The 23,768-nt window shown below is 54.4% G+C and overlaps 1 protein-coding gene across 2 annotated transcripts in view; it reads right to left on the reverse strand.

Moving 5' to 3' along the window:
* The window catches only part of ZCCHC14 (zinc finger CCHC-type containing 14), a 55,804-nt gene that overhangs the window by 14,624 nt on the left and 17,412 nt on the right, over window positions 1-23,768 (reverse strand). For both annotated transcript variants that reach the window (XR_005527398.1, XM_039226171.1), the window contains exons 2-3: window positions 17,492-17,615; window positions 6,731-6,804 (exon numbers count right to left, since the gene is read on the reverse strand). Coding sequence is in view for 1 of the 2 variants with exons in the window: in XM_039226171.1 (XP_039082102.1) it covers window positions 6,731-6,804; window positions 17,492-17,615 (198 nt within the window). In the remaining variant the exon portion in view is untranslated. The remainder of the gene's footprint in view (window positions 1-6,730; window positions 6,805-17,491; window positions 17,616-23,768) is intronic.

Here is a 23,768-nt window from a genome sequence, read left to right on the forward strand (position 1 = left end):
GGCGGTCTCACCGAGCTCCCACGACACACAAGCCACCTGAGGAAAGGGGCTCCTCCCCGGCCCCGGCGCTCCCAGCGCGCAGCAGGCGCCTCGCCGCCCAGCGGGCCTGCACCACGGTGCGGCTGACGGGCCTGCTCTCGGGTGAGACAAACGGCTCTCACGACGGCAGCAGACACACGACCGGAGCGAGCCGCTCCCCGTGAAGCACCGGTACCATCTCCAAGCAGAGGCAGGAACGCTCTGGTGCTTGGACGCTGGGCCCAGAGCGCCGCTGACGCCCCACCTCTGTCGAAGCGCAACACGCGGCGAAGGAGCGCTCTTCTCCCCGTGCCCCTGGGACCAGGGAGGCCCGATTCCCTTTGGGGGTCCGCCTCCTGCTGTTCGCACTCACATCACACGAGCACATCTTAGACCCCGCGAAGCGCGAAATCCAACGCCCAAGTGACGAGCGCAGCACGGACAGACCGTGTCATGTGGAGACGGACAATCTGCTGCCCCAACCGTGACGTGCTTTAAACAGGCACAATTACTGCAGGCCGTCGGCTCCTGACGCGGTTTTTGTTTACTTCCCCACGGAGCTAGTAACCCAGCCCAAGGCAGACAGAAAGCCAGGGCTCCCTCCCGGGCTGGACTCGGCACCGCCAGGCTCTGCAGCTGATGCGGCTCCCTTCGCGCTCCCCCTCGGCCTTCCCCGCCGGCCCAAGCCCCTCCGCCAGAGGAGGCGACAGGACCCGAGGGCACTGCATGGACACAGAACAGCCTCACCGCATGCCACCTGCTAGAGACGGTCCCGTCAAAGCCAAGGTGACATCAATTGTAAGCTACCCCATTATCTTAGGCCCCACCGAGGAAGAAAGTTGCCAAACAAATTATGGCACGGTATCTTCCTGTCACTTGTACCTATTCAAAGAGCGACTAAGAGAGACTAGAAGACAGCCCTAAGCATACACAAAAAGCAACCCATGCACAAAACAGATACTCAGACTACGTTACATGACATCTCAGTCCCCTAACTTCTCAACTCCATCCCCGACATCCCTGTCTCTCTCCCACAGCACCGCAGCCAGAGGCCCTGCCCACCGCTCATGCCACACCCCGGACGTGAGCAGCACTACAACATCTAGAGCCCGAGGCAGCCAGGCAGAAACAGAGACCACGTGCAGAGGAAAAAACGGTTTTAAAAAAGTAAAAACTACCATTAATATTCTCACTGACCTAGAGAAGAAACCATAACCAAGAACAGGATGCTATGCAAAAAGAACTGTCAAGAACAAGTATGTCTTGAAAGGGTAAAAGGAGTGAAAAATCCCATTGAAGAGAGAGATGACACAATCTTCCGTAAATTAGATCAAAATACAAAAGAGAAAGAAAACAGGGAAAAGTCTAAAACAAAGAACCAGTCCTGAGGTCCCAAATGCAGACAGCAGAGTTCCAAAGCAGAGCAGAGGAAATCCAAAGGGAGGCTTCAAGACGAGGCCCCCAAGTTATGGCTGTGTGTTTTCAGGTTAAAAGGGTGCACGGAGTCCCAGCACAATGATGAGAACAGACCGACAGCCAAGCACGTGCGAGGAGTGGGCAAGCACCCAGCACTGAGGCATCCCTGGAAAGCGCCAGTGAGACGGGAGCGCTCCCCATGTCCTGGGGGAGAGTGACGCCCAGGCGCCAGCTGTGTCCTCAGTCCCATGCCAGGAGCGCACAGACCTCCCCACACGGGGAAAGCCCCCGAAGCGGTACACCCGGAGCACCCTAAGAAGCCGCCAAAGGATGACGTAAGACCTGAGAGCAGGGGACGGCGCCTGGACAGACGGAGGCACCGTGTAGGTGGTGATGGGGGGAGCTGCGTGCCCACCAAGGGCCACTGGTCCACGCGGGAGCGAAGCCGCAGCTCGGAGATGGAAGCAGTGAGGGGCTGGGACTGAGTGCAGTGCGGGGGAGTTTCGGACAACCGGGGACTTCTAAAGTGAAGCCGCTGCTAAGCACCTGTCCCAAAGCAAAACCCAAACGAGCACACAAACAGAGATAATCCCTGGGCAAGCCCTGAGCGCGTACACGTGGCTCCCAGATCGACAACCCTCACACTGTCACCCTGAGACCACACGGCCACTGAGGTGCACATCCAAACTGTCCCCTGCTCTTCCCGGCGATGGCTGCAGCATCGCTGGACTCTCCAAACTCTGCACACAGAGCTGAGAAAAACAGAGACTCAATTAAAAAAACAGTTGTCAAAACTAATCTTTGTGAACAGCGAGACGATACTCCAAGAAGTCAAGGTTATTTTGAAATGAAAAACTGAAACTTCCAAAGCTCTAGCATGAAAATAAATGTAATGCTTGGGTTCTTGAGTAACAATGGCACAAAAAGAATGTTTTTTTTTACTTTTTCTTTTTTTTTTTTTGCATGAACACTGTTCCATAGTTCTTTTTAAGTCAATAAAATCCTAGAGTTTAGTAAGTGTTTCAAGGGGTTGGGTCACCTTTTGGTCTTTTTATCCCGCCTCTCTATCCTTCATGTCTAACAGGAAAATCTTTTTATTAAAAAACATGAAGCTTCAGTTATTCCAGTGCCTCCACAGTGAGAGCGGGAAAGCTGGTAAATGTGGACATTTCCCACGTACGTGGTCACATGCTAACTTTGTATTTCCAGCCGCTTGCTTCCTGCCTACTGATCTCTCCTCAGTAACCAGTAACTAGCAGTTACTACAACTTCAGCAAAAACACAACCAGGTCCATGGAAACGACCAGGAAACGCAAACTCCTATCTGTAGTGGATTTTTACATCCCAACAGCATCTCAATCCGGCTACGCAGGCCCTCCTATAAAAGAAACCGTTCATTTGTCTCCTGGAAAACAGGGTCACGCAGAGATTAAAGCTGGAGATACACAGGACCGAGAAGCCGGTGGGCAGAGGCCGTGGATGCCTCCCGGACCCAGCAAGGCCGCCAGGAGAAAGGCCTCCCTGTGCCTCCCTGCTGCCCAGCACACACGCCCCACCGCCGAGCGCGGAAGGCACTCCTAGAAGGGTTTCTTTGCTCTGGACCGGGAACAGGAGCGGCTTCTTTCCACACAAGAGATGCCATGCTTCACGGACAACTTAATCTTCCTAAGTTAGGGTTCTGTGGGCAAAAGGAAAGGCTTAATCCTCAGGTAACTTTAAAAAGTTTAACTGCGTTCTAACGGACGAGGAACTATCTAGACGGTGCAACCCGGTGGGTTTGGGCACACGTTTACACCCAGGACACCATCACTCCCATCGACGCAATGAACACACACGCATCACCTCCCCGAGCTCCCTCCTCCCCCCGGAGGCCGCTCTTCCGCCCCTGCTGCCCCTGTCCCCTCCGACAGCCGTCTGTGAGTGGGCTCGGACAGAACACACTCCCTCCTGGCCAGGGCTCTGGGTTTTCTTCTACAGTGTCATTATTTGCATGTTGTCCACATTCCCAGTTAACAACAGCTCAGTCCTTTCCACTCGGGGTAGGCCCGCACCGTCCTGTGGACGCACATTCGGACGGGTACACGTAAAGCCGTCGTGACCGTTCTCACACACATCTCCGTGGGAACAGATGCTTTCATTTCCTGGGGATCAACACCTCAGAGTAGAACTGAGGGGTCAGCCTTTAGGGAAATGTTTAACTGCAGAAACTGCCAGACGGCCTTGCAAAGAGGCTGCAGCCCTGTGCACGCGCCCTGGCCGTGCAGGGATGGCCCCCAGCTGCGGCCACCTTGTGGGCACGCAGACCCCCTCACTACAGCTCTGCCTGACGTTCTCCTGAGGACTCGGGAGACGGAGCACGTGCTCACGTGGGACATTCGTCCTCCGAACGCCTTCTCTGCTCGAGCATCCGTCCACATCTTTGGCTTTTTATTGCGTTGTTTTCTTATCACTGAGTTTGGAGAGTTCTTCATAAATTCTGAATGAAAACTCTACCAAATATGTAACTTGCAACCGCCTTCCCCTCGTGTGCGGCCTGTCTTTGCACCTCCCCTCACGGTGCCTTTCCAGGCCCAGGTTCGACACCCTGAGCAAGTCCAATGTATTTGTCTTACGGATCATGTTCTTGGTGCTGTCTGTCGCAAAGAAATCCGCCTCGCCACACAGTCTGCCGCGCTGTCACATCCCTGTAGTTTTCGGCTGTGCCTTGAGGACTCTGACCAGTTCTGAGGTGATCTTCTAGAAGGCGTGAGGTTTGGTTAAGGTTCCTTTTTGCATATAGACACCAGCTCCAGAGGCGTTTGTTGAAAAGACCATCCTCAAGGTGCCTGGGCCACTCAGCTGGTTGAGCGTCCAACTTCAGCTCAGGTCATGATCTCACAGTTCATGAGTTCAAGCCCCACATCGGGCTCTGTGCTGACAGCTCAGAGTCTGGAGCCTGCTTTGGAATCTGTCTCCCCTCTCTGCCCCTCCCCCGCTTGCACTCTGTGTGTGTGTGTGTGTGTGTGTGTGTGTGTGTGTGTGTGTGTCTCTCTCTCTCAAAAATAAACATCAAAGAAGGAAGGAAGGGAGGGGGGGGGAAGGAAGGAAGGAAGGAAGGAAGGAAGGAAGGAAGGAAGGAAGGGCGGATGGACGGACTGAACTGCCTGCCAATTGGCCGTGTACGTGCGAGTCGAACCGTGAACCCTCTGTCCCAGCCAGGACTGGCACCCCGCCCTCACGGTGACCCCGGCGCCCCTGGGGTCTCATGGCGAGTCCTGAAGTCAGGGGTGTGGGGCTTCCAACTGTCTTCTTTTCAAAATGTCTGGACTCCTCTACTGTTCTTTCCAGACGCATCTGCGGGCCGGCTTGTTGATTTCCAAAACGGAAAAACCCACTGGGCTTATATTGGAGCGGGGTCGTTCTAGACAGCACACAGGCAAGCAGAGGTGGGTTCGCTGCTGTCCCCAGGCCACCCGCCCTGCAGTTAGATGTCCAACCATCAGCGCCTCCAGGTGGCCTCGCTTCCTTGTGGGACAGGAGTCCCCAGGCTGACGCGTGAATGGCAGCCGCAGCCACACCCTCTGAGCCCAGCACAGAACAAGCACGCGGTTTAAGCCGCACAAAGTGAAGTGTTCTGTAAATATTTTTTTTCATGGTGCTTGTGTCTTTCCTTTATGCCTCGAGTTACCATTCAGCACACGCAGTTTGGGCTGTGAAGTCCTTCAGGACATCGGGTTAGCACCCCAAAAGGAGACCTGGTTTGGACTTCCAGTTGGTGGAGGATTGTTACTTTCCTAAGCACAAGAATACTTTCACCAGTTCTCACGCCGGGAAGAGTGAGCTCTTCCGACACCAAAGCTTCCGCGTTAAGTGCTACCACCCTTCAGCTTACCCACTGGGTGGAAACGTCTTCAACTCCACACCTTACCCCATGGGACGGCGTCCACCCCAGGCAACACCCCCAGGTCTGCTGCCGCAAACTCGGAGCTGCCCGTGGCCACGAGGCCGGGGCTCCAGGCTCCTCTCACAGTCATGCCGCTCACCTGCGGGGGACCTGGGGCGCCGTGTCCCCGTCCTCGCCAGCCCACTGCCTCCCTACCCCTGACCATGACCCCCTCCTCTAAGGGGCCACAAGAGGCTCGGGTCTTCGGAGAGAAGCTGGGGGCACCGTGTTGGTGCGGCCGAGAGGCGCAGAGCACAGCGGACAGGAAACGCGCTCAGGGTCCCAGGGACGTGTAGGGCTCCCGCCCCTTTGAGGCCTTAAAGATTTCAGGAGTCCAAGGTTCCCCGGCCGCTGAGACGTGGGTGCTGGTCCCAAGTTTCGACAACCTCCAAAACCTTAGGCAAGTCTTTCCCATACATTTGAAGACACATGCATAGCCAAACAACGGAGTCCCACAATGCATTGTATCTCCCAAATCAAATGAAGATTTTATTCTTTTAGTGGTCAGAGTATTTCAAGTATTTCAGGGCAGCAAACTTAGTGAACCATACCCAGCATATGTACTAGATACTAACCAGGAGCTTTTACTGCTGAAAACCACCCCCCACCTGCACTGAGGACACAGGAAGCAGGTTTTCCTTGTCAATCAGTCTTCAGGCACATGGCCAGAGGAGAATCTCACACATGGTGGGCAAGGAACAGAACTGTGGGGACACGGCCACCAGAAGACATTTCCCAGCCTCTACTGTAGCTAAGCGGGACCAAGAAACTAAGTTTTGGTCAACAAAACACAAATGGAAGTATCTGTGGCTGCTTTAGGAACGTCCCTTAAAAGAAAGAGAAAGGTACACTTTCCTCTCCTCTTCTTGCTACCCGGAATGACAATGTGAGGACTGGAGCCCTGGCTGCCATCCTGGACCATGAGGCTCAGGGCCACACCCTGGGGGTAGCAAAGCAGTCGGCTGGGGGAGCCCAGGCCTCCAGGGACCTCCTGGAGCTTGGCTCCTAACACACTGTGAGGCCACCAAACCACCGTTACCGTGTGCCTCCAATCCAGATACACAGCGCATCTCAATTTTCACATGGAGTTGCTGCGTCTGCCAACTCTGGTGAGCGCCCAGCAGCAGCTGAGCACATCAGTCTAGACGACACTCAGCACGCAGGCTGCCCGGGTGTGGGGAAGCCCACAGGCTGGAGATGGCCCGCCCACGGCCCACGCCTGGCTCCCGGCCTCCCACAGCCCTGGCCTGGCCCGGTGCTTGGCAAGAAGGCCCATCTTCCATTTAGATAAATCAAAGCACCTGCTCACGGCAAAGGTTTTCGTCCTATCCCTCAGAGGAGAAAAGAAGGAAAAAAAAAAACTTGGCATCTTACCTCAAAGGAACATTCAACATTTCTTTCATTTTTTGTGTGTGACAATCCCTTCAGGTCTATCTTTTCAACACTCACTGTAAAAGCAAAAAAACAACAACAACAACAACAAAATTATAAAAATGAAATAACACTTGCAAGTACATATTAGTTAGCATTTGATATTTCAGTAATTTTCAAACTGCGGCTTGAGGCTGGTGTAGCCCGCTCCCTTCTGCGGCGCGCTCGCCTGGGAAGAGGGCCTGAGAAGGGGGGCAGAGAGCGGTCACACGCGGGAACAGTGTGAATTGAAAAGCAGAAACAGAAAAAAAACAGGCAAAAAATCAAATCACAGAAAAGGAAGAGAGTGGTACTTGCAAAGAGAACATAAGCAGATCTGAATGCATGAGAGCACAGCCTCCAGTTACTACCGAGGATCAGGTCTGATCTGTTCTGGTTTCTGAAAAACTGACACTCCTCGTGTTCGGCTGTGACGGCCTCAGACACCAGTGCCCGCACAGTCCCATCGGGGCCTTCTTGTCAACAGACCCGGTGTCATCCTTCTGGGACAGGGCCAGGGCCAGGCTGGAAGGGCTCAAGGCAGCGGTGACGGAAGAAGCCCCGAAGACCTGAAGACCGGAGCGGGCCTGCCAGAGGCCACGGCCGCCCAGACAGACAGCGACAGGGGAATGGCCCCGCCCCGCCCCACCCCGCCCCTCACAGGGGTGCCTTCCCCTTCTCAAAACTGAAATGGTGCAGTCAGGTTGTCAGCACTTAGGCTCAAGTTTGAGGATGCAAATTAAGTTTGTAAAATGCAAATATCTGAGCACAAATGCGTGCTGATGGTGAAACAGGCAACTACAAACATGATGAGGTTTCCAAACCCCTCAACCACCTTCAGATCTGGACGTCCAAGTTCCAACTGGAAGAGCGACGCTCCTGAAGTGCTCCCAAATCTGCTTCCTCCAGCCTGCGTGTTCGTGCAGACACGGACGGTCTAGCCATCCACCCGCGTGGGCCAGCCGGGCAAGACCGCGACAGACACGGAGCCCCACACGTGCAGGCTGCACCCCCTCCCCCACGTCACTGCTCACTCTTCCCGCACAGGCCGGGACAGCGGGCTCCGGGGTTCCTACAGGGCTTTAAACCTAACTGTGCCACGTCAAACGCGGAACGTAGGCTTCTGGAACAATTACGCTCCGGGCCTTGGGGACGCCCAGTGCCCTGGCCTCCCACACAGATGTTTTCCACCGTCTCCTCCCAGAGCCCCAGTGCCCTAAGATGCTCACGGCACACCCAGAAAGCTGCACAAACAGCATGGAGGAAGGGGCGCCAGGGGGGCTCAGTTAAGTGTCCAACTCTTGACTGCCGCTCAGGTCATGATCTCACGGTTGGGAGTCCTATGTCAGGCTCTGCGCGGAGTGTGGAGTCTGTTTGCATTTTCTCTCCCCCCGCCCCCACCCCCAGCCATTCTCTTTCTCTCAAAATAAATAAATAAATAATTTTTTTAAAAAAGCTTGGAGGAGAAAACTCTGAGAAACTATGTGTGTCCATAAGCATGTTCAAGGCTCTGAGCAGTCCTGCAATGATTAAATCAGTTCATATTAACAATTCCTCAGTTTTCTGGGCCACAGAACTCTTTCTTCCCCTGACATGTACAGACCTCCCAGAGAACAAGAAACTGCTCTGTGCAGCAACCTGCTCTGGGGAGGGTTCTAACCCCTGCGATGTCCAATCCACATGTGACCATTCACATCTGTACTAATCACAACCGAATACAATTAAAAGTCCCCATTCTTCGCTTGCGCTAATCACTTTCTAAGTGCCCAACAGTCGGATGCAGCCAGCGGCTGCCGTCCCGTGCGGCACCGACACACAGCTGCGGTCACTGCGGACGGCTCAACCGGGCAGCGCTGTTCTGCGCGGGTGGCCAACTCCAGGCTGCCCTCGGCCCGTCTGTGGAAATGGCTTTGCTGGCACATGGCCACGCCGTCTGTTTACATATCGTCCACAGCTGCTTTCCACCCCACGCAGAGCCCGCTGGCCACGCCACAAGCCCTAGGCTTCCCAATGCCAAAAATATTTACTATCTGGACCTGTGCAGAAAACCTGTGCAATCCCTGCTGTAAAACCAACGACTGTTCCTTCACCGACCTGTCCTGTCGGGTTCCTGCTGTGCGCGAGGTCACACTCTCGGGGCTGTGGACACCGAGCGGCGGACACAACAGGTGGGTCCCGCACTCCGAGGCCATGGGCTGTTGCGGGAAAGACCTTTTACCTGGTGAAGTGTTCTCTCCCAGGCCTCCCTCACTTTGTAAAGATGCATCAGGGGCAATATGCACCTTGGGAGATCCTAGAACCCATTCGGTTTGGAGTATTTTAAGCTTAAAATAGCACCTTACGGGAAGGAATTACTCTTTAAAAAAAAAAAAAAAAGCGCGTTTATTTCCTTTCTGGCAAAACCAAGAAAACACATTCTGAGGTCACACACCTCCCTGTTTTCACTCAGTGAAATCGCACACTGTTCCTGTCTGGCTTCCTCAGTCAGAGTGTCAGCACATAAACAGCTTTTAAGTTTTCCCTAATCAGTATTTTTTAAGCCTTACCCATACTGACATCACTCTTACCCAGATCTCCCCCCTTTTTAATTTTTTTAACGTTTTTTACTTATTTCTGAGAGAGAGAGAGAAAGAGAGAAAGAGAGAGAGAGACAGCGTGAGCAGGGGAGGGGCAGAGAGAGGGAGACACAGAATCCGAAGCAGCTCCAGGCTCTGAGCTGTCAGCACAGAGCCCGACGTGGGGCTCAAATCTGCAAACTGTGAGATCATGACCTGACCCGAAGTTGGACACTTAACCAACTGAGCCCCCCAGGCACCCACTCTCCCCCCTTTTTAAACAAGAAAACATATGAAGTCCATGAACACAGAAAGCTGCAGTCAGCATTCTCCTTGGCCGCAGGACAGCACTGTGCTCCTAGATGTTCCAGGATTTAACATTAGGATTTTATGCAAAAAAGTAAAAAGAGAAAACCCAATCTGGCCTGAAAGCGGAAGTGACTCATATCTGGACAGGACAATGTGAAAAGCAGATGAATGTTATTCAGCTCTTTGCAAATAACAGAGGCTTCTGGAATTCCAGGGCTGCAGGCCTAGGAGGTGGGAGCCAGCGGCCCAGGCCGGCGCCACCACCCCACCTGTGCTCTGCTCCTGGAACCCGCCCGTGTGGCATTCATTCTCCCTGAGAAGGCACCTGCGGCCACGTGGGACCCTGCAGCGGGGGCCAAGGTGGCTGATGTGGGGCGGGGGAAGGGGACGTTTGATTAGGCTTAAAAGATGGTTAAACACGTTCTCGATTTTGGAGCTCATGTTTAAGATCACGATCACAATATGAAACCATGAAAATACTCTTGTAATATAACAGTTTACAAACCGCACACGTAACTTGGCTTTAGCTGTTTAAAATGTAAAAGAAAGACTAAAACCAAGTTATCAAAACCGACAGGGATTGATGTGCTTGGTGGTGGAACGAGGAGTAGGTTTTCCCAAGTCTCCACATTGTAGTTCATGATTCTGCTCCCACGCCCACGCTAACATCTAGCCACGATCCACTTCTCGACTGGTAAAGTGACCTGCCCCTCGCGCCTGCCCGGCCAGTCCCGCAGACCATCGTCCACGAGACAGACGGGAAGCCTCACGACCTTCTGAAGAGTGCAAGCAAACGTGGCTAAACCTCGGGCTGGAGATGAGCCCACCAGGACGGACCCACACAGACGCCGAGACTGAAGGCCGCGGCTAGAGGAGCACTCAGGAGGTGAGGCGGGCAGGGCGGGGCTGCGGAGAAACGGGCTGGGGTCGGGACGGCGCACCGGCGCACGGGCAGAGGACCCCTGGGGCCCGGGCAAGGGCACCCGAGTCTAGACCCACCTGCTGCTCACACTGAGCTGAGAAAGCACGGGGGTGGGGGGACGTGCGTCCTCCTAAAATTCTGTTTGCTCTAACTTTCCTTCTTCTCCCGTTCAAGACGCACAGGAGGAATCGCCCTCCACTTCTGCAGCTCAGACCACGCGGCCTTCACTGACACACCTGCCTGCACTGAACTACATGAACCACAGCAGTTACACTGCTGTAACTGGAAAAGGCGGGAGGCAGTCTGTGTGGAAGAGATCAAAGGCATCGCTCTGGCCACCCACGCGGGGGCTCCGGAGTCCTGAAGCGGGGCTGGGCGCTGGAACGAGGCGGGGGCTGGCAGAAAGTCACAGTCTAGGATTGAGCCAGACCCAAAGGCCCCGCGGCCAGCAGCCACCAAGCCACCAAGGACCAGAAACACACCGTTGCGAGGACAGCCCTGGGGGCTCCCAGTGAAGGCGGCCATGCTTGAAGGGTCACCTGCACTGCCAGGCATCTTCAAGTGGTTTGCGAGCGCTGTCATGTCATGCTTATAAAGCAGACAACTATAGGTAACAGCTTTCGTTTGTTCCAAGAATGAGTCACTCTTTTGAAGCTTTTCCCCTTTCTACCCTGAACTTGTCTGGAAAAAAGTGGGTAGTCGGTATTTTTCTGCCACAGATCTTTTACTTGATTTCAATGTATCTTTGATCAAACAGTCTAATTTCTTTCATTTCTTTTTTAAATGTTTATTTTCTAGGGGCGCCTGGGTGGCTTAGTCGGTTAAGCGTCCGGCTTTCGCTTAGGTCATGATCTCGCGGTTCGTGGGTTCGAGCCCCGCGTCGGGCTCTGTGCTGACTGCCAGCTCAGAGCCTGGAGCCTGTTTCAGATTCTGTGTCTCCCTCTCTTTCTGACCCTCCCCTGCTCACGCTGTCTCTCTCTCTCTCTCCTAGAAATAAAAAAAAAAAAAAAAAATGTTTATTTTCTAGAGAAAGACAGCAAGTGGGGGAGGGGCAGAGAGGGGGACAGAGGATCCAAAGCGGGCTCCGCGCTGAAAGCAGATGGTCTAATGTGGAGCTTGAACTCACAGACCGTGAGACCATGACCTGAATGGAAGTCAGATGCTTAACTGACTGAGCCCCCCAGACGACCCAAAGAGTTTAATCTCTATGTGCCCCAGACAGGAACCGCTTCAAAACTGACCAAAACTATGCTACGAGCAACCACAGTCAGGCAGGGGTCATGTGAGATGAACAGTCACCCCCTGCCCCACACAAACATCCCCTTCTCCTGAGTCCTCCACACGGACACCAGGCCAGAATGACATTTAAGATGCATCCCGCTGAAATTTTTATCTCTGAAACTTAGTTTTTCATTTGAAAATTGAAAACTTGTATTCTTCAAAGCCTCAGCTAAATAATAACGTTCTTCAAATATTGACCGACTCCCTCCCTTCCGTCTGGTTGTCTGTGTTAACAGGGAGCGTGTTTAGAAGCACTTCTCTGGCTACTGTTAAAATCACTACTATGTGGATTAAACTAAGCATTCTTTCTGACATCTTTTCTAGGACAATATCATGTAAGAGTTTAAAAACTCCATAATTTGTTTTTCTTTGATTTTTTTATCATCTTAGCTACCTTGCATTAAATTTGTTAGTTCTCCAGAAACAGAAATAGAAACAAGAGTTAACGCGTGGCATGATGTAGAAAACATAAAGCTGATAAAAGATTTCTCGAGTAGCAAATATAGGAAATGAACACATACATATTCCATTTGAATGATTAGAGATATGGCACTTGATCTAAGGGCCCAAGGAATTTCACTTATCTATGTATTAAGGTGAAAAGCACTAACCATAAATGACATAAAAATCACAAAGTTCCACCCAGCGATGTCTGTGCTAGGGTTCAAAGGGAAGGGCCCATCTGCGCAGAGGGACAGAGTGATCGCGGTCCAGGCAGGACAGCGCATGGTGTCTGCACAGGTTCGCTCGTGGCTGGAGCCAGGAACTCAGAGGAGTGACAAGACCAGAGCGGGGACACGAGGAAAGGTCACAAGCAGATGCAGGCACAGACAAGGCCAGTCCACAAGCCCCAAAACAGGCCTCCTCCAGGCAGGTCAAGGTAAGCCCATGGGCTCTGAGGCCGCGCCGGCTCGGCGTGAAATGTGACTCTTTCCAGCTCAGAGACCTTGGGCAGATACTCAATCCCTGAACAAAAGGAACACAGGTTCCCACCTCACGGGACTGTGACATCAGCTAGGTGCACACGCTTTGACAACGGCACCCGGTGGCCAGTGCTGTGACAGCAGCTGCCGCCGTGCACGCCGTGGCATGCTTCCTAAGCAGCGGCACCATGGCCCATCTGCAGGGGATGGACTGGGCAGAACAACCCACAAGCGGCAGAGGGGACGGTGGCCACGGTGACAGGAAGAAGACTCCGTGATGGCCCCCCAGGGCCATGCCAGCCGGGGCTGCGATGCTGCGCCCCTCATGCGGAACAAGGATGCCTGAAGGTCAACGGACACCAATCACACGTGCCGGAAACTCATCTCCGGGGCGGCAATGGAAGTGACGGGTCTGTCCTGGGCACACGGGTAGAGGCACCAGCAGGCCACCTTGGGGGAAATACTCATGGGGACCTGGGGTCTGGGCAAGGGCCTCAGCTGCTCTCTCAGATCTGAAAGTCATCAAGAGATCAACAGAAGAGGCCCAGATGGAGCATGAGCGGGCGCAGAGGAGCCCGGGCAGCCCCGGCCTTTCAGGGGCAGACGCAGGAGGGGTTTGAAAGGATGCCAGCAGAGGCGAGAGAAGACGTGAGAAGCGTGTTCCCAGGAGACCCAGGGAGGACGCCGCACCAAGGCCATGTGTGCCTGGAGGTCCACTTAAAAACGGAAAGAAACCAAGGGAGGACAGAGTGGGGGAACCAGGGGGAGGCAGATACCAAGCGAAGAGAAGGGCTGACCTCTCACGAGCACAGCTTCAGGTGGAGGGTGCTCAAGAGGGTCGCAGCGCATCACCTGCTCTTCCTGTAGCGGGGCTGGGGGCTGGGGGGGTTGCGGCAGCGTGCACGGGCACGGGCAACCTCAGCCGCAGGACGTGTCGGGGGACTGAGTGGCGCCCTGGAAAACCTCTCACGGCTGGCTGGGGGACAGCCTGTCACTCGTAGCACGTACCAACTTCCAAGGTGTAAATACTTGCACCAAGGCTGCCTTCAAGCCATCAGCAGGACATTGAGAGACTAAACGACTTCCTGCGCTTGGAACAACGAATACAGGCTGGCACGAGCGGCTTCGGCACACGGCCAAGCGCAGCGCACACACCGCCGAGCGCACACACCGCAAGGTTCGCGTGCCCCGTGAGGTGGGTCAACAGTAACTCAAGGTAAGGGCTGAAAAGGTAAAAATGTCCACTGTCATCCCCGTAGCTTCCCTCGATAGGGACTCAGACCGCTGCGCCCTGAGGTCTTAAAGAGGCCACTTGGGATGATCAGCTGGACTCCTACATCTCTGAGTCACACTTTCTTTAGGGCATGAGAAACGGGCACTCAGATAACTGTTCTGTGGCTCAGGTGAGAATCTTTGGCTGAGGAAGCCTGCGAGCCTCCAGTTTTCCAAAAATAACAACAACGCACAACAGCACAGCAAAAAAGTCAAAAGAACAACTTTGAAACGCACCAAATAATGCCATGTCTTAAAAAGAAATGCAATGTCCTCATGGAGGGTGGGGGGCAGATAAGGGAAGCGGCAGGTAAAATGAAATCATAGGATCTGGACAGTAGGTATTCGCTGTAAAACTCTCAACTTTACTGAATGTTTCAAAGTCTTAATAAAATGTTGAAATGAGCCAACAGAGAAATTAAAATGAGCAAAACGCCTCAACTCCAAAAGCACCAGTGAGTTCCCAGTGCAGCCCAAAAACAGAACCTACTACTGGTGGTTTAGAATTCGTGTTTTATGATCATGCTGCTTGCTGGAATTCCTGCTCTAGTTCTCTGTGGCGGGTTTTGAGTCATCAAGACGAGACCATTTGGAGCTCAAATTTTACGTTTGCCTCCGCCGTAACACCGCTACAGGACAAACACAAAACCCTCTGGGGCACACAGCACGTATGTAAGTACAAAACAAAATCCCGGTTTTAATTTATCATATGATAAATACCCGTACGAACACCTCCATAAACAAAAGCTCTCTGGAATCAGGTAAGAAGGCAAAGGGGTCTTGAGACCAGGTTTTAGAGCCGCTGGTCAATGGCTTGCAGTGTAATTAAGTTTACTGTGATGTTCAGTCTCATACAAGGATAATTTTCAAAAATAATTATTCCAACCAACAGAACCAAGTCACGGGCCTTCTTTCACTGAGAGGATCACGAAACGTAATTCCAACCTCACCCTGCACTTTAGAACTGTTTCCCTCAGTCTAGGTAACGATGAGCCGCGACGCTGGGTCTGGGGGGAACGCCGAGCTCTCCTGAGTGCTGCGTGGCGGCCCCACCCGGAACACGTGGCCCGCGACCCGCTGCTTAAGCCAGGTGCTCCAACTGTCCTGTCCTCCCTACCCTGTACTTGAAGGTCTTCAAGATACGGGCACAGGGAGAGAGGGCACGATCGCTCTCAACACAAACCTTGCAGACCATCACCTGAACACCATCTGATGAGAGCAGGCAGCTTCCGGCTGCCCTCTGAACTGTCATACGAAACAAATGTAAAAGTCTGACCTCTTTGATCACTAAGGACTTCCAAGGAAGCAGAGAAAAATCAAAGCACAAGCAGAATGCAGAATGGGCAGCGAGAAACCCCTACAGCAAGAACCCCCGACTTGGGTTCTGCAGGAGCAGCAGCCCAGGCCCAACAGAGCGCCACGAGAAGCGTGACTGCGAAAACCAACCTCACTGCCTCCAATTTCTGGGCAGAGGAAACGTTATTACCCAGCATCCCCGAGCGGAAAATGCAGTGGATGCCAGTGAGCCCTGGCGCACACGCTCCACTCCACCGGCCTCCAGCACCGGCTCACCCGTGGGCTCTCGGTGCATCACGGCGCCCGGACAAGGGAAGGACAGAGAGCACAGGTCTTCTGATTATGTTTAAAAGCCAGGGATAAGGGGTCTTGACAATTGGCCTCGAGGAAACAGCACCGTGGGAAAGAAGAGCCGTCCCCCCATATCGGGAGGGTGCAGGCACAGGTCCATGCTGCACAGTCGAGGGACAGAGGAAACAGCGCATCATCGGAGGCACTTCTCCCAGGATGACACGTACAGGAAGAAGGACAAGAGCAGTTCCGGGGGGGAGGGGAGGTCCTCACGACTGAGTGACACCTATCGATCACTTCCGAATAAGAGCCCCATCCCAGAGCGGACTGTGTTCCCCGGGTTGCTCCGAGGATGCGCCGTTTTAACACCTGAGCCTGTCTATACACGTAAACAGGGTAGAGCAGTTAGGACGTGGCTATTTCCAGCAAATGACTTAAGTCAGGGATGGGTGGCTCTTGTGATTCTGTCAGAATGGGGCTTTATTTTCCTGTTAAAAAAATTTTTTTTAAATATTTACTTTGAGAGAGAGAACACACGAGCAGGTGAGGGTCAGGGAGAGAGAGGGAGGGAGAGAATCCTAAACAGGCTCCATGCTGTCAGTGCAAACCCTGATGCAGGGCTCAAACCCAAGAACCGTTAGATCATGACCTGAGATGAAGCCTCATGGTCAACCAACTGGGCCATCCAGGCACCCCCAGAGGCTTTATTTTAAAAACGAAGTATTTACTGGGGCACCTGGGGGGCTCAGCTGAGCGTCCAACTCGTGATTTCGGGTCTGGTCATGATCTCACAATTCATGGGTTCAAGCCCCACACAGGGCTCGGCACTGATAAGTGTGGAGCTTGCTTGAGATTCTCTCTCCCCCCTCTCTGCACCCCTTCTCAAAATAAACAAACATCAAAAACAAAACAAAAAATGATTAAACATCCATGAGGTACGCTGTGCTTGAGATGCAAACAAGAGGGGAACCAGGAAGCAGTGGGAGGCCTTAAGTGCCCCGGGGCCTCTTCCTCCCAAGCCCTCCCAGCCCTACACATCACCTTCACTCGCCTCCTGGGAAGCCCCCACCCGCCACTCAGTGCAGTAAGCACCCCTCTGTGACTGTCCAGCTGGTGCAAGAAGCAAGGAGGCTCAGCTTGTTCTGAAACATGCCCTCTGATCTTTCCAGAGTGGCGCTGTCCAACACAGAGGCCACTATCCACACTGAGCCATCGTGGCTGCAATGGAAATGAAATAAACATAGGCTTTCAGGGGGCGCCTGGGTGGCTCAGTCTGTGAAGCGTCTGACTTCAACTCAGGTCACGATCTCGCGGATCATGAGTCGAGCTCCACATCGGGCTCTGTGCTGACAGCTTGGAGCTCAGAGCCTGGAGCTGCTTCAGATTCTGTGTCTCCCTCTCTCTCTGCCCCTCCCCTGCTCATGCTCACTCTCTCTCTCTAGTTCTGAAAAAAGAGTAAACGTTAAAAATAGTAATAGTAAATAAACCTTCAGGTCCTCGGTTGCATGAGGCACATTTCAAGTGCTCAAAAGGCACATGTGGCTAGTGGCCACGGAGTGAGTGCAGACGGAGAATGGTGTATGATCACTGTAGAAAGTTCTATAGGGCAGTGCTGTCTATGATTTAGGACTTGTTTTGGTGGGGGGGGGGGCAGGGAGGAGCGGGCAGCAACTTTCATTTTTCCTCCTAACAAACATCAATATTTTTTTTATAGCCAAGATATATATGTTCATATGTTACTTATAGAATTCAGACAGCGCACCTAACTAAAATGCTGACAGAAGGTGAGCAAGTGTGTGAGCAGACACCATCACGACGGTCTGTCGTGCACACTCTAGGGCGCCTTCGTCCTTGGGCCCCTGTAGAGGCAACTCACCTTTGGAGTGTTTCCCCATAGTCCTCTTGGGCAGCGACTCCTCCGTGGAATGTGCTGATGTGTGTAGTGCGTTCTCCAAACTATTACTCACGCTGCTGACGGGGGCCTCGCTTCTTGGAGTTACCTGGGAGGACAAAGAAATCATATTTTCTCCTGTTTGGTTCGTGTGGGATGACTTCTGTTACCTGAAAGTCACTGAGGTGGATTGTAATTTCAGGATTGTATATAAGCATATACATAAAAGCACATATATATAAACTCTATATAGAAGATTGATACAAAATCTCTATGAAACACCACTCATACAGCAGTGCACGCACGAGCACTTCCCGAGAAAGACGAGCCCTGGCCCGTGTCCTACGCGCCACCGCGATGCAGCAGCCTGGGCACCTGCAGGTTCACCTGGGAGCCTGGGTCTGGGCCAGCGGTTTGGTCACCCGCCCGGGAAGCACGTCAGCCACGCTTCATGAATTACACACCTCTACCTGAGGTAGAACCTCCTATTTTATTTCTTCAAATCATACAGCTTCCTGTAAAATTAATCATGCAGTAGGACTTAAATGATGAAATGCTCCAAACGGAGCAGTCAAGAAGGGCACACGACTGGATCTCTATGGGGCTCGTAGTCTAGCATCACATTACAATCCCATTTCTAGGACTGCCTCATGCAAAGTACCTACTCCTGAGAAAAGTACGGGGGCAGGGGGAGGGTGGCACTCACAGCAGCGGCGCCTGTCAGAGCGAAAACAGAGAGCCTCTGAAACAGCTGTGGGTGGGGCGCCCGGGGGGTTCAGTCAGTTAAGCGCCCGACTTCGCCTCAGGTCATGATCTCACGGTTCGTGGGTTCGAGACCCACGTCAGGCTCTGTGCTGACAGCTCAGAGCCTGGAGCCTGTTTCAGACTCTGTCTCCCTCTCTCTCTGCCCCTCCCCTGCTCACGCTGTCTCTCTCTCTCTCAGAAATAAATAAAACATAAAAAAAAATTTTTAAATCAAACGCCTGTGGATAGAGCCGCGAGCAGACGAAGGACAGCAGGTGCACAGGCGGCCGCAGGGAACTGAGAGCGGGCTTCCCCTCCCCACACCCCTGCCCGCAGGGAGAGGGCTCTGTGCAAATGTGCTGGAGGCAGGAGGGGACCCTGGGCACCTGGGGTGGGGACAAGAACTTTCCTCCTTCCACCCTGTAACAAGTGTCAGTACCTGAAAATTCACAGCCAATATACAATAGTACTTTTAGAATTCGGAAGAGAAGGTGACCAGTGCTTTGGTTTGTTCAGTCACAATTTAGGATGTGTCAAAATCCTAAAGGATAGTAGAGATTTTCAAGTTCATCAAGAGAGGTGTGAATTTTAACAGGTGAGAAACACTATGCTCCACACACAGGAACGGGGGCGGATTGGGGGACAAGAGGGACAGGAGCCCCGGTCTCCATCCCCGCTGGAGCTGCCGGCCCATCGTTTCACGAGTTGGCTTCACCAGCTGGAGGGCCAGCTGGAGGGCAGGGGGCGTCCACCAGAGGACCCTGTGAGCCCACCGCAGGTGGAGAGCCACAAGGAGGGAACAGAGATGCCACCACGCCCACAGGACAGCAGATGCCACACGCCGTGTGCCCGGAGAGCCGCCAAAGTCCCTGCGGGAGGCCTCCCCATGCCCACAGGAGACGCCGCCGCAAGAAAAGCAACCTGCACGGTCTAGTTCATCCAGAAGTTCACAGAACTCATGCAAGTAAATCCTAACCACCCAATACTCCTCCAAAAAGCCAAGTCTTTTAATAACATTTACCAAGAAGTTATTGCGACCGTTAACATTTTTAATTACTTCTATTTGTAATTTAACTAAATTTTAAGACTTGGCAAAGTTTCATCCATTGGTCTAAATATTCTAGAAAGGAACTTCATATTAGATAACAGAACCAACAGTTAAAAAATTATTCGAGGAGCAAGATTTTTTTGTTCCAAACAGCAAGTATTACCTTGGTAAACAACTCAGGAGGTTAATGTTTTTAACTCTTACAATAAACGCAACGCAGCGCAGACTCCGAGCGATGTGGCCTGATGTGGGCGAGCGTCCCCGCCCCGGGCTACCCCGCCGAGTGCGTCTGAGTCCTCGTCCTGAGCACAGAGAGGCTCAGCTGCCCAGACAACCAACCAGGGAGGCGCCAACCTGGCTGGCTGGTGACACACCTCTGCTGCACAGGCAGGCACGCACACACCGAGACCCCGCACGCACACCGCCGCCCGCCCTGAAGCATCCTACAGAGCAGCAAACAGAAAAGCGGCCTCCAGACTCCGCCTCTGCGAGGTAGGGGCGAGGCGGGGCGAAGGCGCTACAGCCAGGGCACCTCTGTGGGCACAGGTTCAGGCAGCGGGTCCGGTGGTTCTCGGCCCCAGCGTGCGCTAAGCCCCAGACCTGACGAGGACACGTGCGCCCAACCCCCTGTCCCATAAGCATGTCCAGAGGGGGCTGGGGGCCCTGCGCAGGCCAGGCACTGCGGCCAGAGCGCCAAGCACACAGGCCGGGGGTCTGGTCATCTGGTCACCCCCACGATGAGCGGGAGCAGCAGGAGGAGGAGGAGGAGCAGCGGGAGGAGGAGGGGAAGGGCGGAGGAGGAGGAGCAGGGGGAGGAGGAGGAGCAGGGGGAGCAGGGGGAGGAGGAGGTCCCGGCAGAAGGGGAAGCTCCTCCCCAGCTCCCTCCCGCCCGTGGGGGGGGGGGGTCTATGCATCGCGGCCCCTGGAGGGGCGCCCAGGAGCCGCCCCCGGGAACGCCCACCACCCCCATAACCAACCTCCCCGCCGACGATATAAACGAGAAGAAAACCATACCACCTCAGCAGCGAACAGAACCGTGATGCCTCCCCGCGCCGCGTCTTCCTAGCGTCCCACACGTCACTGTTTCCAGCCAGGCCTTTATCTTGAATTTGCTCTTTGGTTTACATTGAAAACTCTCTTCGCCTGCATTTCCCAGAAATGCTGTGTTTGGGGTTATTTTTGGTGAAGTTAATTTGCCCCATGTGACCTCCGCAGCTCCACTCAGATGCTCTCTGACTCACGCTCACAAGTGGAGCCCCAGTCATGAGCCTGACGGACGCGAGAACAAAGGCCTGATCGGTTCCAAATGTCGCCCCTGCTACGGCCAGCGGGGCCACGGGAAGCGCTTCCCAAGCACGAGCCTCGGCCCTCTGCACGAGGCACCTCGCGCGCGGAGCCCCTGCACCGCTCGTCACGTCCCACCCAGACAGCCTCTGCCACGACCCACGGGGGACCTGTCGTCTGTCGGCACCCCCGCTCCTCCCCTCCGCTCAGCCCGCTGTGGCCGCCGGGGAGGGGCCTGGCGGCCGGGGCCGGCCTGGGGTGGCTCCGGCCCCCTCACAGCCGTCACGGCTACACCGCTCAGTGAGGACTTTCTGTGTGTCCCATTCACTGCCGGGTCCTCTGCTCCACATGGCGCCCGACGCGGCCCGGGCACTTAACGCGGCCCCGCAGGACAGGGCCGCCTCACCCACTCTTAACGAAAGCAGGATGGACCGAACAAAAATAAGCACCTCTAGTTCAAAGGAAACGTTCGCGTGCTAAGCTCCGCGCTACACGGCCACCCGGGTACTTTGCCAGATCTAATGAAGGGCCGCCAGGGCTGTCCGTGTGAATGAAACAGGACTTGGGGCCCGTCAGCAGGCCTGAGGCACACGGTCCGCCCCGGGGCTCCTCCGGGCAGGATGTGGCTGAGTGCGCCGGCAATGGGCCAAGGCCCGGGCCTCCCGCTGGCACCACTGCCGAAATGGAGGCGAAGCCCCTATCCCCAAACTTCCACATGCAAAATGCTTCTGGTGTTTGAAATGCCAGCTGTGACTCAGAAGGTGGGGCCTGAGACTGCACTTCTCTCAGGCGACGCTGATGCCACCAGAGTATCTCAAGATGAAGCGGCTCGCCGAGGTCAGGACACCAACCCGCCCCCGCCCCAGGTGGGCTGTAAGGAGGAACCCCAGCGCCGCGCAGAAGAGTACGTCACGTGGGCCCCGAGTCCCCTTCTGAGGCGGAGGGACGGAGATTGCAAAGCACGTGCACGGGCTGGTGGCGCGGCTCCTGCCTGTCCACACCCTCCCTGCTCCCAAGGGATTCCGTGCTCCGACGAGACAGAGCCTGGGGAACACAGGCGGCGTGAAATGTGGTGCTGAAAACTCACTTTAATATTCATGGACCAGAACCACAACTTTCAGAAGAGAGTTTTAATTTTTAAAAAATCAATTTCATTAAGGGCACCAGCGTGGCTCAGTTGGTTAAGCGTCTGACTTTGGCTCAGGTCATGATCTTGCAGCTCATGAGTTCAGGCCCCGCGTCGGGCTCTGTGCTGACGGCTCAGAGTCTGGAGCCTGCACAGATTCTGTGTCCCTCTCTCGCTCTGCCCCTCCCCTGCTCATGCTCTGTCTCTCTCTCTCTCTCTCTCAAGAATAAACACTTAAAAAAATTTTTTTAAATCAATTTCATTAAAGATAATTCAAAGTCATCGGATAAGATAAAGCTGGGCAGAGGGGAGGCCCGCAGCAGGCAGGCAAACATTCGACGTGGCAGGGAGGCAGGGGAGCTTCCCGGGAAAACCTGGTACAGCAGTCATTAATATGTGCAGCCACCAAAGGCCCAGTGCCCTGGCTGCGCTGTATGTAAACGAATCTTCAGTAACCAGGGTAAGACGCTGAAGGGGCTGGGGCAGGCGACAGAGAGCCTCCTTTACTCACGAGGCGGTGGTCCTCAACAGTGAGACCCCCCGAAGACTGTCCTGGGGAACTCCTACGAAAGACGATGGCCGTCCCCTCACCACACAGCTGCAAGCTCCCCATTCTGCCCTCAGTCGCACGCAAGCACATAACTTCTCTACGAGGTCTTCCACCGCAGCGGCGCGCGTAGTACCAAGACCCAGCGATCCGGGGCCATGGCCGTGGGGCCGGTGAGTAGAGGACGCGCGTGTACACAGCCGTAAACCAGAAGCCGGGGGGCCAGGCTGTGCCACGAAGGGGCAGGGAGGACGGGATTCAGCTTAAAACGCAGGTGTGCGTGGAATGCCCGACGTGAACGCGCGGTAAGAGGCCACAGAGAAAGAAAGAACGGCAACGACTAGAATTATGAGCCCAGCTTACACCGCTGCGATCACGGAGGCCATCTGCCTGTACGCACCCCAAGCCGCTCCACCCTTCTCAGCAGCAGAAGCGACCGGCGCCGGTCACGTCACGACTCTCCCCAAGGTCAGTGGACAGTGGGGGGCAGTCCCGGTGCGGGTCACACGGAGGGAGAGCAGGCGCGCCCGCGGAGGCCACAGCCCTGGCTCCAGCAGCCCCTGCCGGCTGCGACGGCAGCCAAGACGCATCTCACTCAGGTCCAGTGTCCCCAGGCGCCAAGTGGGGACTGACGGTGCCTACCCCACCGGGGTTTTGTGAGAACATAAAGTCAAGGCTGGGCAAACAGTCGATATGCAATCTAACGTCCGCTGCTGCCGTTACTGAGGCGGCAGGTCCGGTCGGGAAGCGGGAGAGCCCAGAGCACCTGCGAGAGACACCTGAGGTCTTGGCAGAAAGAAAACCCCTTCCATGAGGCCAGTTCTCCCCAAGGGCAAGTCGACTCCACCGTCAGTGCCCGCGGCGCCTGGGGGCGGCTCCAGGCAGCCACCGGTCCCCCTGTGCCCTGCGCCGGCACCCAAGGGCTACCTTCTTCACATGCGTGCCACTGAAAACCGGACTCCACCATGACAAGTGACCACTTGCTCTACAACTAGCACGTGACAGCTGAAACGGTATGTCGCCTGGACCACAACTCCAAACACGCTCCTGAGGGCCAATGTTCCTACTGTCACGACGGGCGCAGCCCCGGCCCCGACGAGCAAGTGCGCGTGGCCATCACGCACTACGCCAGGGCAGGGCCTCTGGATCTAAGAAGCCCTCTGTTCTCTCCCCCGAGAACCGAGTCAGTGACACCCACAGGTCTGTGTGCAAGGAAGTTTGTCTTCGCTTTAAAAGAGCAAAAAAGGGATGCTTTGCACCGTGGCTGGTGTGACTCTTGATCTCAGGATTCTGAGTTCAAGCCACACACTGGGTGCAGAGATTACATAAAAATAAAATTTTAATTTTTTTTTTTAATTTTTTTTTTTAATGTTTTATTTATTTCTAGGAGAGAGAGAGAGAGAGACAGCGTGAGCAGGGAGGGTCAGAGAGAGAGGGAGTCACAGACTGAAACAGCCTCCAGGCTCTGAGCTGGCAGTCGGCACAGAGCCCGACGCGGGGCTCGAACCCACGA

This window comes from Hyaena hyaena, unplaced genomic scaffold (assembly GCF_003009895.1).
Source record: "Hyaena hyaena isolate Hyena2069 unplaced genomic scaffold, ASM300989v1 scaffold_1, whole genome shotgun sequence".
Classification (NCBI taxonomy): domain Eukaryota; kingdom Metazoa; phylum Chordata; class Mammalia; order Carnivora; family Hyaenidae; genus Hyaena; species Hyaena hyaena.